Source organism: Microtus ochrogaster, chromosome 16, assembly GCF_000317375.1.
Source record: "Microtus ochrogaster isolate Prairie Vole_2 chromosome 16, MicOch1.0, whole genome shotgun sequence".
Taxonomy (NCBI): domain Eukaryota; kingdom Metazoa; phylum Chordata; class Mammalia; order Rodentia; family Cricetidae; genus Microtus; species Microtus ochrogaster.
Window position 1 is genome coordinate 7,731,165 of NC_022018.1, and position 13,648 is coordinate 7,744,812.

Below are 13,648 nucleotides of genomic sequence, written 5' to 3' on the forward strand. Positions count from 1 at the left end.
ACCAGGCTGGTCTCGAACTCACAGAGATCCGCCTGCCTCTGCCTCCCAAGTGCTGGGATTAAAGGCGTGCGCCACCATCGCCCGGCTAAAATACTTCTTAATACCATATGCTGGAGCACTCAACTCACATATATGTAGCTTACTACACTGACCAAGCACTCTATGTTTGCCTCCCATACTCCCGTACTGTTAAGAAGTGCCCTTTGGTACAGATGCTTTGGAAATCAGTATGATCATCTCTCAGGAAATTAGGAAACAAATCTACCTCAAGACCCAACAAAACCACTTTTGAGTATATAATATAGCCAAAGGATGCTCAATCATACCACAAGAACAAGTGCTCAACTATGTTCATAGCAGCATTAATTATTTGTAATAGACAGAACCTGGAAACAACCTAAATGTCCCTCAACCAAAGAACAGATAAAGAAAATGTGGTACATTTACACAATGGAGAAATATACTGACATCTTGAAATTTGTAGGCAAATGGATGGATCTAGAAAAAAAAACCATACTGAGTGAGGTAACCCAGACCCAGAAAGACAAATATAGAATGTACTCACTCATACATGTGGCTCTTAGACATAAAGCGAAAAAAAAAAAAAAACCAGCCTACAAACAACAAAGAGGATCTAAATAGGAAGGAGAAAAAGACAAGATCTCCTCAGTAAACTGGGAGCGTGGAGATCATGGGAGAGGGTAAAAAGGGAGGGGAGCAGAGAAAAATGTATAGCACAATAAAAACAATTAAAAAATCGACAAAAAAGAAGTCTCCTTTGTATCATACAAGCAATAGTAATCCAGGTATTCACAAGTCATGCAGATAAAATATTTTAAGTACCTGGAAGATATCTTCTCTCATAGGTAATCTTTTCCAGAATTTCTGAGACATACTGAGGATATCCAGCTTTAGTAAAGGTAACGATAATCTGGAATAAATCACGATCCATAAGGTAATGATCCGATTTCTCCACTTTCTCCAGAATCTAAAGATGGGTGGAGTAATTGAAATGAGAAATTAGAAGTATTAGAGCTAAATAAAACAACAAGATTCAATATACTAATCCATAGTGACCATCACATAGCAACAGCAAAGTATCCAACTAGTAATTTCCTTTAAATATTACTCTTTACAAGACATCTTTTAAATGGACATGAGCTATGTTTTTTTTTTTTGCTTCACATAAACTGTAACACACGTTCACACAGTGACTTCAATATTGACTTACACAGCATGAACCATACCTGTTTAACATGGTCAATGTCACCCTTCTCAGCATATGCGTTCAACAGAGCCAGATACGTGTCTGGTCCTGGTTCAATGCCAGCTTCTTTCATCACTGTGAGAATATTTTCTGCGTTCTCCATATCTCTATAAATTATTTCAAAGAAAACATAAGATTGCTGAATATAATTACTCTAAAACATATTAATAAGTATATTAAAATTACTAATTTTTTTTTTGGTTTTTCGAGACAGGGTTTCTCTGTGGCTTTGTAACCTTAAAATTACTAATTTTAAATACTATTTGGAATTCTACCCAAAAAGAACTACTCATTAAAGTGGCTATATATTTCTGAAATAATAGGACCCATAAGCACCTGACATGTTTACAGCTAGCTTCACCCCCATATGTAATAACTGCAATAAAAAAGGCACAAATTTCAGAGAAAGTAATAAAAATACCAGTGTGCTCCACTGCATACCAGGCTTGTTTGGAGGAATAGATAAGCATGCTCTATGACTCCTCTCTAATAATTTTCTAGGACCAAAACCTTGCTGACAAAGCAAACCCAGGTGGAAAATTACCCAGCTCTCGCATGGCCTGTAACCAGAGCACTGAACACTGCCTCTGTGATTGGAAGGTCCTTTGTTTTCATAAATCCAAGAATCTTGCTGCAATAAAAGAGAGGTGACATTTATCAATGACAATTGCTAATGCATCCATGAATTAGGCCTTAAGTTATTTTTGTTTAGCATAACATGTCCTTGTTAAAAAAAAAAAAAAGCAACGAAGTGAAGCATAATCCCCTTCTCGTGAACTTGTATTCCTTCAAGTATCAATAATTTTGAATACTCTTGTCAAAACGACTAAGCAAGCTAGGACTGTGGATCAGTGGTTAAGCACTTGCCTAGGATATGGGATAGGCCCTACGTCAATTCTTAGCATGGGGGCAGGAGCGACATATGAATAATGTGAGAGGGAAAAAAACAATATACTGAGTTAAAATGGATTGTATATTTCAACCCACTACTTATTGCCTAAGCTTTAATTAAAAAGTGGCAATAATTTTATAGGCAGAGAAATATTGTAGTTGATTTTACCTGAATCAGTGGGCGAAGAAAATATCCCTACTTTTATAAAGAAAGTTTAAATGGGTAAAGATAGCTCCCTTAGAAAACAGTTTTTTAAAAGTAAATCTAGCGGGGGCTGGAGAGATGGCTCAGAGGTTAAGAGCATTGCCTACTCTTCCAAAGGTCCTGAGTTCAATTCCCAGCAACCCACATGGTGGCTCACAACCATCTGTAATGAGGTCTGGTGCCCTCTTCTGGCCTTCAGGCATACACGCAGACAGAATATTGCATTCATAATAAATAAATAAAATATATATAAAAAAAGTAAATCTAGCTTTGCATCTTAACAGTTTATACCTCTGTTCTAATTCAGATAGCAACTTTTACTTCTTTCCCTTTTATACAACAATTTCATTTTATTTAAATCATACTACTGAATTTGCTATATAAAATACTTCTGAAATAATTCCCTTTAAAGAATAAATTTTCAAAAAAGTGGATACATTTTATAGTTATACAATTTGCAAATCTACTTGTATAAAACTACATTTAATGATGATGAGATAGCTTGTTGGGTAGAGAAGCGTATGGTCAAGCCTAGCAACTGGACTTTAATACCTAGAACTGAACCCAGAATCCACAATGGACAGAGCTAACTCCTACAGGTTGTTCTCTCGATTTACACACTCATGTCCACACACACGTACGCAGAAACACAAAATAAATAAAAGAAAATGAAATTAAACAATAACCCACATTTATAAAAAATACATACCTGGCACCTTCAATATCTCCAACATCACAATAGGCAGCAATCAGCCTCTGGTATGTTACCTGTCAATGAAATGGGCAGCTTAACACTTTCATACATAAACATCTTTCTGGAAAACAGCAGAACTGTATGTGGCTGCTCAGCACCCACAGCAGCAGCTACCTACTCGATTAGGTTGAATGTTTGCTCTCTCCATCTTGGCCAGGAAATCAGTAGGTGAGAATTTATGTTCATTTTGAAGATACACTTTAAGTAAAGCATTGTAATGACTGACATCATACACAGTACCTACAAATGAAATTTAAATCAGACGTTTAGAAAAACATTTACCATCCCATCCTTAGCACAATGACACTGCAGATCCTGATGGCAGCTGTCTTACGAAACAGTGCCGTCTTCACGTGCGAACACGCTGATAGCACCTGTGCATCTAAGCGACAGAGCCATTCCTCTATGAAGCAGCCTTCACATGCTGCAGAGGAACTGGGACTACAATTCCTTTATAAAGTAGGACCGTTGGCAATTTTTCTTAATCTTTACCAGGTCACCCAAAGCCTTTGTCTGAAGGACCTGTTCCCCCTTGAATCTAAACACCACTGCCAGTTTGCTAGCATTGTTTACCCATGTTACAATGTCCTTGTCTTCTTCCAATGTGTATACTACCTAAGGTCACATCTGTTAGGATACCACTCAGCCTACTCTACAAACGACATTATTTCTGGCAGTGCAGTATGACTCTCACCTACAAATGAGGTGGGCTGCATCCAAAGCCATCCTTGGACACATGTGATCTTGGGGCCACAGACTGCACACACTTGAATGAATTAACATTTTGCACTTAGTCCTAGAAATTACCCCCTCTCTCTGGTCTCGGTTTTTTGTTTGTTTGTTTAGACAGGATGTCCCTGTCATGACTCAAATTACAGAAATCCACCTGCCTCAGCCTCTCCAGTGCTGTGATTAAAGGCGTGGCCAGCCCTAAAAGCACACACATGAGCATCACTAAATGGACTCAGCAGCTTGTCTTTATATAGTCACAGAAATGTGTGACAGTAAGAGAAGAGCCTGTAAATCTGAGGGGTGACAACACAAAGGCGTCAGAGGAAAAGGGGGGATATTGCAAATACAGTACTCATAAATGAAATTCTCAAAAAATATTTTTTACTTCTCAGTTTTATACTTAATTCATTACCACACTCCTACTATTTTTATACTTAAAATCCTTCTCCACTGTAGAATCCAATATATACATAAGTATACTCAATTTTTGAAATAAATAAATTCAAAGCAGTGAGGTAAAGATCATCCTCATCTTACTGCTTTTTCATACAGTTACACGGCAAAGGCTAGTCTACACATCCTCTGTGCTTGTCACTGTCCTCTACTGGATCCTAAAGATTTTGTAATTAGAAGAGTGTGGGTTTCTCATTTAGTATGCGCAGTGGACTACTGTGACCTGACGTTCCGGGCTCTACAGAGCAACAGCGGCTTTAGAGCTCTAACTCGCTGAACAAACTTCCTTCTACTCTTCAAGGACTTGAAAAATCAGGAACGAATACCCATTATCAAGTAGTCTTTTCAATTATTTATTTTTTTAATATTAAATGTTATATGGTTCAAAATTTCAGTTTTGGAATTTTTTATCTTTAATTTTTTTCTTTTAGACAGGGTCTCACTATGTAGACCAGGCTGGCCTCTAATTTATAGAATGCTGCCTGCCTGTCTCCCAAGTGCTGGGATTAAGGACATGAGCCACCATGCCCCAGCTGGTTCAAATTTTTATTTAAAAAAGGCACTTAGCCAGGTGTGGTGGCACACACCTTTAATCCCAACACTAGGGAGGCGTTCTCTGGGAGCAAGTTCCACACTAACCAGGGCAACACAGTAGAACCTGTCTTAACAGCAACAACAAAAGCATTGAATAAAAATTAGAGCCAGTGTTTGTCACCCTTCCAGACCACAAAGACTTCACTATAGTGGATACACATACATAAAGAATACGCACTGCTTATGGATGGTGGCACACGGTGCACACTGCTCAGCATCGTAAATTTTACGTCTATTTAACCAGTATGTGAAGACTCATGATTCGCTATCAGAGACTCTCCATAATTTACTGACCCAATCGTTACAGTGGAATCCTCTTTTATATGTGAGCACGTTTTCCTAAATTCTAACAATACTGTAATACTGTAAGTTGAGTTACAATTGATAGCCCAAATATCTATTTTTTTCACTTATTAAAATTCTAATTCATGATATGAAAACTACTTTATTTTTAATGTCCCTATAACTCACCATATAAACATATTGCCAAATAGTATTGAATCAAGAAGCCCTATAACAAAATAAGATTATAACTTACATGAAGAACACATTCAGTGGAAAATACCTATGCCTTTACGCATGTCAGGGACTAAAAACAATCATACCTAATGTCTGAAGTTTATCCCATATCTTATGAGCAAATTCTGTCCTTTCTGCAAGACTCAGTTCAGGCAAGAGTGAACCACAGCTGCGCAGCAGAAGCAAGGCTTGATTACCACCTGGGCTACCTGCAGAGAAACAGTTCATAGATGCAGATAACAGGACCAGTAACACGAAGGAGGTAAACAGCAAAGCTTCAGCTGAGGTTTATAAATTATTTGACCATCTTCAGGCTTTTCAAAGAGATCAAGAAAAATATCCATTAAATGATCCACAAGCCCCACCCCTCAGTTCACCAAAGATAAGAGGGAACCCAAAGACCAGCACTCCATAACACTACTAAATGTCAGAACTGTAATCTTTAGCAGCAGATTGCTTTAAGAAATCTAAGACTACAAAATCCACATACTCTATAAGACTAATGGATTCAAGAAGAATCTAATTCCTAAGCAGTGCTTGCTACAGTTCAAAGGCTATGCCTCTCAGCACCTTATGGGAAGGATACAAAGCAGATAAAGAACCCATATTACCATGTTTAAGTTTTATCTCCATGTCCCTTAAACTGGACTTTAAGACAACACAAAAATAAACACGCATTGTCTAACTCCATCTGTAAGTACATCCAGAGCAAGGAACTAAAGGGGCAGAAAATAGACTTACTTGTGGGTGTCTAGGATTGGAAAGGATGGGAAGGGCTGGAAGGGTGACAATGAAAAGTTCCAAAATTAATTGTGGCAATGGCTGAAGAACTGAGTAAATCAGAAAGTTACGGTCTTTCAATGAACATGACCGTCTGTCATGGAACCTCTTTGTTACACCTCATCATTAGAAGCTCTGCTCCCTAAGGAAATGATGCCCACAAACAGACTCCGGGAGACTCTTCCTAAAACACACACAAAATTGCACAGTAGTACGTTTGCTTTTGTGTTTGTCAGGAGATAGGAGAAGAGCCTGGAAGTGAAAGACCTGCAGCTCCTGCAGGACTAGTCAAGACCTAAGCCATCTGCCCGCTCAGAGGCTGACTGGAATAAAGAGAAATGGCAACAACCAGTCTTCACTGTGGTCACGGCAGGAAAACTGGTGCCTTCTACTACAGTTTACCATGGAAGCTGTACAACTCTAGAAAGCAGGGGAAGCAAATGGCTATTTTTACTTGCTGACTCTGAAATGGACTCTAACTAATATTTCATGTTACTGCAAACTCTGCCTGGATGATCTGGAAGGAGAGGAGGATCTAGTCACACTGACACTTAGTATCAAATGATGCTCTCCACAATGAACTTCCAGACACCCAGGAAAAACTTCAACTACCTATAGAGAAACTCGGAAATACCTGAGCGACACGTGCTATCAAAGACTTTCTGGAGAAGTCCCTTTGTAATGCGGCCCGTTCTTCGGACAGAATTGTCCAGTCTCATTAGAGCCCAATCAAACTGACTATTATTTCTTCTCACAGGAGCAGGCTCCTCTTGAAGATCCCTCTTTTCAGCAACAATTGCATATAATCTGGCTTGGCTTGGTAGCTCTCTGTAAAATTGAACACAATTAGTAACAAAGTAAATTGCTATCTAGTCAGGACATCGTTTGTGTGAAGTTTACGCCAAGTTCTGACACTCACTAAATACCTAATATTGCAATGCAACAGCAAAAGTACTAAGAGAACTATGAACTGACAACAAATTAAAAGTTCTGACTTGTTTTACACACATAGATGTGCATGCACGTGTGCAGACACACACACACACACACACACACACACACAGTAAAACTCCAGTTGATGTTGGGTGTATTGATAACCTTACATGAAATCACTTCAAACTAAGAAGCTAAAATTATACTTCCTTAACGAAGGAAAACAAAGCAGCTCATCAACGAGCTCTTCTCACTTGTATAAATGAGACAAAAGGCCAGAGTGCACTCCGAATTCCAAAACTACCTTTATGGCTTTGTTCTGGCATGAGCTTATATGAACTTAAATTTTTTTTTATTTTTTTTTATTTTTTTGGTTTTTCGAGACAGGGTTTCTCTGTGGCTTTGGAGCCTGTCCTGGAACTAGCTCTTGTAGACCAGGCTGGTCTCGAACTCACAGAGATCCGCCTGCCTCTGCCTCCCGAGTGCTAGGATTAAAGGCGTGCGCAACCACCGCCCGGCTGAACTTAAATTTTAAATCAGTTATTAAACCAGACAACGAAGTTTCTTCCAAGTTAAAACTCTGCACTGACTTTACAGGACCACTCAAGCCCACGTTAGTTCCCGCCTGTCTAACAAGACCAAAGCATCTCAATTCCACAGCTTTGCATTTTCAACACACAGTTTGTACACTTCCCTAACTCTCCAGAGTAGGAACCGTTGTCAGATAAGAAATTAGTTAAGATGAGAATGATACGTGTTTCTACAGAATAAACAATCTTTGTTTTTTGAGACAGGGCCTAAAGTTCAGGCTGGCCAGGAACTTCTGATTCTCTTGCTTTCAATTCTGCTGTCATGCCAGGCCTATGCTGTGGGTTATGCAGTATAGGGATGGGACCCATGCTAATAAGCATCCTATGAACTAAGCTAACTGACATCCCCAGAACAAGCAACTCTTTAAATCAATATTAATACAGTCTAATATACAACTAAACTTCTAAACTGTGCAGAGGTATTTCATACTATAGGAATAAATACTGAACTTGATTTACAAATATCAGACCTAAAAAAAGTAAACTGACATGTAAAGAACACTGTTATAAATCCTTAATTTTGAAAGGCTTTCTCAAGTACTTCACTTTTAACATACTCAATTCTTGGGAATCTGCTCCGAGTACCTTAATTTTAGTTGCCACTAAATTATGCTAAGCATTATATCTAAAAACATTAGTTCAGAAAATGCCTTCAAGATGATAACCACATTTTCTGGCACATAGACCTCTTTACCAGTCAGTGGTGAGTTTAGAAATAAAACTGTAGGAGCTAAGTGCATAACTGAGTGATGGAGCGTGCACTCCGCATGCAAAAGGCCCTGGGTTTGATCTCAGTCCCCCAAAGCCACTGTTCTCCTATGTTCCTAACCTTGGGTTTTGCCAATGTGTGCAATTATTGTGAGAACGTAAGTGCTGATCTCATTTGGGTAAATACTTGGTGTGAAGTCTACTTTCAACTTTCGAAGTGGCCATGAAACTAGCTTTCCAAACGGCTACGCAGTGTGTGTTCCTACGGCAGCAGCTGAGAGCTCTTTTTCTCTACCATTGCGAGCATTCAGTTTTCAGTGTTTTGGTTTAAGTAGTCATTGTTCCAGGTGAGGTGGCTCATCAGTGTTTTCATGTACAATTTGTTAATGACCTAGGAACTCTTAGGTATTTTGCAAACTTTCATGAAGTCTCTGCCTTCTCCAGTGAGGCATCTGCTCAGAATTTCTGCCCAATCTCTAACTGTAGATTTTTAAAATACTTGTCATGGTTTGCTTTCAATTAAATTCTTTACTCCACATTCAAACTCTTCTCTGGTTATGAGTTGGTTTAAAGTAACTTTGGAGCTTTCAGGGTTAAAGATAAGGATAGGAATAAAGGACAAAAGGTGTTGTTTTGGTTTGGTTTTTGTTGTTTTTTTTTTTTGAGACAGGGTTTCTCTGTGGAACAGTCCTGGTTGTCCTAGAACTCACTCTTGTAGACCAGGCTGTCCTCAAACTCAGAGATTCTCCTCTCTCAGCCTCCTGAGTGCTGGGATTAAAGATATGTGTCACCACTGCCAGGCCAAAAGGTGTATTAATAATTACTTTTTAATGCATACTAAGTAGTAGTAAATTACTATGATAGCCCCCAACTTACACTTGAGAAAACTAACAAGTATTTCCCAAATCACAGAAAAAGCTAGTTAAAGATGTGACGAGAGAAGCAATCCTTGATTTGGGTAGTACCATTCAATACAGGCCCATGCGGCACCAGAGCACCAGAGCCATCACCCAAGCACAAAGCAAGACACAGACACACTGCAAAGTGGTCAAAATTAACCCTAGAGAAGAACAACTAGAAAATGGGGAGCCTCCAAATCTGTAAAAAAAAAAAAAAACAATGATTTTTTTTTTTTTCTGTTTCTTATAAATTACTCAGTCTCAGACAATCTTAGAGCAGCCCAAGAAGTTTCTATGCTTAAACCTTAGGAGGACAGGGTAAGAGAGATGGCTTAGTGATTAAATGCACAGGCTGCTCTTTCAGGGCCCAGGTTCTGTTCCCAGCATCCATGTGGCAGCTCACAACCAGCTGTAACTCTAGTTCCAGGGGTTCTATTCTGACACCCCCCTCTAGCCTCTATGGGCACCAGGCACACATGTGGTATACAGATAAAAATGTGGGAAAACACATAAACAAAACTAAACGCCGGGCGGTGGTGGCGCACGCCTTTAATCCCAGCACTTGGGAGGCAGAGGCAGGCGGATCTCTGTGAGTTCGAGACCAGCCTGGTCTACAAGAGCTAGTTCCAGGACAGGCTCCAAAACCACAGAGAAACCCTGTCTCGAAAAACCAAAAAAAAAAAAAAAACTAAACAAATACTTTTTAACTCAGGATAACAGTATTTCCCTTACAAGAGTATTAACTGAGACCATGTAGTTAGTCTACAACATACTTCTAGTCAAGATGGGTTTGAGACTGCATTTAGGCAAAGATTTTCCATTTCAATAGGTTTACTTGTTGAAAATTAAAAAAAAAATAGTAAGTATCAAATTTAGCTCTTTTCTTATTAACATTTTTGCTCAAGACAAAATAAAGTTATAAAAGTGTTAAGCTTAAGGGCTAGAGAGATAGCTCAGTGGTTAAGAGCACTGGCTGCTCTTCTAGACCCGAGTTCAATCCCCAGCACCCACATGGTTCCAGGGATGCCTTCTTCTGGCTTCCATGGGCACTATAAGAACATAGTGAACAAATACACATGTAGGCAAAACACCATACACATAAAAACAGAATTTTTTTTTTTTTTTTTGGTTTTTTGAGACAGGGTTTCTCTGTGGTTTTGGAGCCTGTCCTGGAACTAGCTCTTGTAGACCAGGCTGGTCTCGAACTCACAAAGATCCACCTGCCTCTGCCTCCCTAGTGCTGGGATTAAAGGCGTGTGCCACTACCGCCCGGCTAAAAACAGCTTTTTAAACGTCAGTTTAAACCTAAGTCCAATATAAAGAAAAATATTAAATATTTAAATAGTAAGTACTTAGAATGGGCCCAATAACAAGTAAAAGTCTGAAGGCAGAACACAATGCTCCACGTCTGGACAACACTCACAGGCCTGGCAAGTAAGCTTAGCAAAACATAACCAACCACAGCATCTCCTAAAGCATCGCCTCTCTTCAGTACGTCAGAAGAAATTCGAAAACGGCTTTCAAAGACCTGTTCAAACCTAACCTGCCTGTGAAAGCTTCGTGATTCAGAGACTCATCAGCTTCCCTAAGCCTTAGATTCCTCACTGGAACAAAGACGTCTGGAGTCATAGCTCAGTGACAAGCCCCAGCCCAACCCCAAGAACCCCCTGCACCACACACAGGTATACTTGTGACAAAGGAAGGGGGGACGACAGGCTGACAGGGGCAAGCAGCTTCCAATCCTAATAAATCAACACAAACCCTGCCCTTGGTTTTTCAAGACAGGGTTTCTTTCTGTGTGGCCCAGGCTGGCCTCAAGCTCACACTGATCCACCTGACTCTGCCTCCCAAGTGCTGGAATTAAAGGTATGCACCACCACTACCACCACCACCCGCCAAGAACAGCTCTCTTAGATGAAAAGCACTCAGTAAATTTGTGCTTTTTCTAAACCTTTTGTAAAATTAAGCTATAATGAATTTTATCCTTGAAAAGCCTTGCCAAATTCAGCTCTCTCCCAACATGGTTTTATGCTTTCTGACTAGACTAGGGATCTTAGTGCAGAAAGGCCACTAGCAGCCCGCTGTTCCTGCTCCCAGCTGCGGCCCTAAAATGGCAATTCTTCGCAGTCTAGATCTCCCCTCTGCACCCGACTTCTCAGCTCTAAAGGCTGTCTCCCTTCTCTTCGTTTCTCTTAGTTATTGCAGGAAGTGTTGGAGGATGCATTAACCAGATTGGGCCCTATGGTGTGGAAATGAAGCAAGATTTTCAGAATCTATACCATCAGAACGACACTGACTATACTCTAACCATCTCAAAGTCTTACAAGCATTAGGCGCTTATAATGGCCTTTAACTTTTAAACTCAAATATATCATCCATTGCTGTTTTGAGAAACATTTTTATGGAGCTGAAAAGATAGCTCAGCCACAAAGAGCCGCATACAGCTCTTGTGTAATACCCAGCACCATGTTTTGTAACGCCAACTCCAGGTCATCTGACACCTTCTTCTGGCCTGTACAGGCACCTGAACTCTCGTGTATATAGGTACACATGTACACATCTTTTTTTTTTTTTTTTTGGTTTTTCAAGACAGGGTATCCCTGTGTAACAATCCTAGCTGTCCTGGAACTAGCTCTTGTAGACCAGGCTGGCCTCGAACTCACAGGGATTCACCTGCCTCTGCCTCCCAAGTGCTGGGATTAAAGGCATGCACCACGATCGCATGGCCTAAAATAAAATCTTTTTAAAATTAACTATCTTAAAGTCATCCCTTCAGCATCTAAAACACATTCAAGACTATCTCTGAATCAGGAAGCACAATCTGAGTGAGAAGCTTCCATTTTCCAGCTTGTATTCTCAGGCCAGAGAGTGAGCTGCAGGTACAATGCATGCAGAGAGGCAGTCTGCGTAAGGTTTTGTTCTAATGGACCCCACTTGTCCTGACCTCCAAATCTACTCTTCAGTTCTAACACTCTCACCAACCTCCTGCTCTCTCTCCAGGAAAAGAAAACCTTCAGTTCTGCATGCTAGTTGAGGCCCAAGTTTGCAGTACCAACACTGTCCCTAACTGGCCATCCTGTCTTTTTCTCACATTCTAAATCCATTTATTTTGTCAAGATCCAACACATTCAAACTCCTCCTCTGGATTGAGGCCCCGCTACAGCCAATCATGGAGCCAGTATGGTAATCAACTTGCAGTATCAGATTTCAAACCCACACAAAATCAAAGTGTGGGCTCCAAGTCCACAGACTTCTTGTTTTATTTTACTTTTTATTTTTTTGGTTTTTTTTTTTTTTTTCGAGACAGGGTTTCTCTGTGGTTTTGGAGCCTGTCCTGGAACTAGTTCTTGTAGACCAGGCTGGTCTCGAACTCACAGAGATCCGCCTGCCTCTGCCTCCCGAGTGCTGGGATTAAAGGCGTGCGCCATCATCGCCAGGCTGTCCACAGACTTCTTTAGCCTTCAAGCCCTGGATACTTAGCACATATCCTCTTGGGCCTCGGAGGTGCTCAGTGGCTAAGGCACTTGCCTTTAATTCTGACTTGAGTTCTAGCCCCGGACCCGCATGCGGAAGGAGAACTGGCTCCGCAAAGGTGTCCTGATCATATGCGCACTGTGGCATGTGCACCTGCACACATTAACAAACACACAGGCACACAGGCATGCATGGTTGGTGGGTCGGTCCATCTCCTTCCCAAAAACAAATGTGACTGCCCTTCTCTGTGCAATACCAATCCAGTATCATCTTATGAGTGCATAACATCAATAAATTATCATCTTACGAGCATGCAACATCACTAGATAGGACTACTCACGAGCTTACAGAAAGAGAGCAGGGGTTGAGTCTTGGGTTTCACAGGCCCAAAGGGTTCAGACTCTAAGAGCATTCCAAAATGTCAGGTAAAAAGGGAAAGTTTACTTTTCTTCCAGTGCCAACTCTAGTGGACACACAATCTTCACTTGTTGATGAAAGGGGACGATGAGGCGTTGGGGGAGGGAGGAACAAGAGCAAGCATAAACATGAATGGGCTCTTTCTAAATAACAGAACAGTGACACTTGCAGCACAGATTTGGGAGAAAAGCTGAGTTCCTTCCCTTCAAGATGGGTTGGGTTTGAAGCATCTGTAGCTCAGCCAGAGGGAGCTTCCCAACTGACAGTCCACATCCAGGAGAAACAATGCAACTGCCCGTGCTAGCAGTCAAACCGTGACCAAGACACTGAGAACAAAAGGGCCATCTACAAGGATGACACCATGTAAGCTGCCACAGGAAAGCCTCCGAGTGTGTGAGCATCTAACACACGACAGCAAAGTCTCTGAGTGTG

The 13,648-nt window shown here is 40.6% G+C and overlaps 1 protein-coding gene across 1 annotated transcript in view; it reads right to left on the bottom strand.

Annotated features, from left to right (window-relative positions):
- Nucleotides 1-13,648, bottom strand: part of Lrpprc (leucine rich pentatricopeptide repeat containing) — a 103,516-nt gene that overhangs the window by 85,990 nt on the left and 3,878 nt on the right. The window contains exons 2-8 of the mRNA XM_005354688.3: nt 6,830-7,023; nt 5,502-5,624; nt 3,236-3,357; nt 3,073-3,131; nt 1,812-1,898; nt 1,248-1,374; nt 844-988 (exon numbers count right to left, since the gene is read on the bottom strand). Of these exons, the coding sequence (XP_005354745.1) occupies nt 844-988; nt 1,248-1,374; nt 1,812-1,898; nt 3,073-3,131; nt 3,236-3,357; nt 5,502-5,624; nt 6,830-7,023 (857 nt within the window). The remainder of the gene's footprint in view (nt 1-843; nt 989-1,247; nt 1,375-1,811; nt 1,899-3,072; nt 3,132-3,235; nt 3,358-5,501; nt 5,625-6,829; nt 7,024-13,648) is intronic.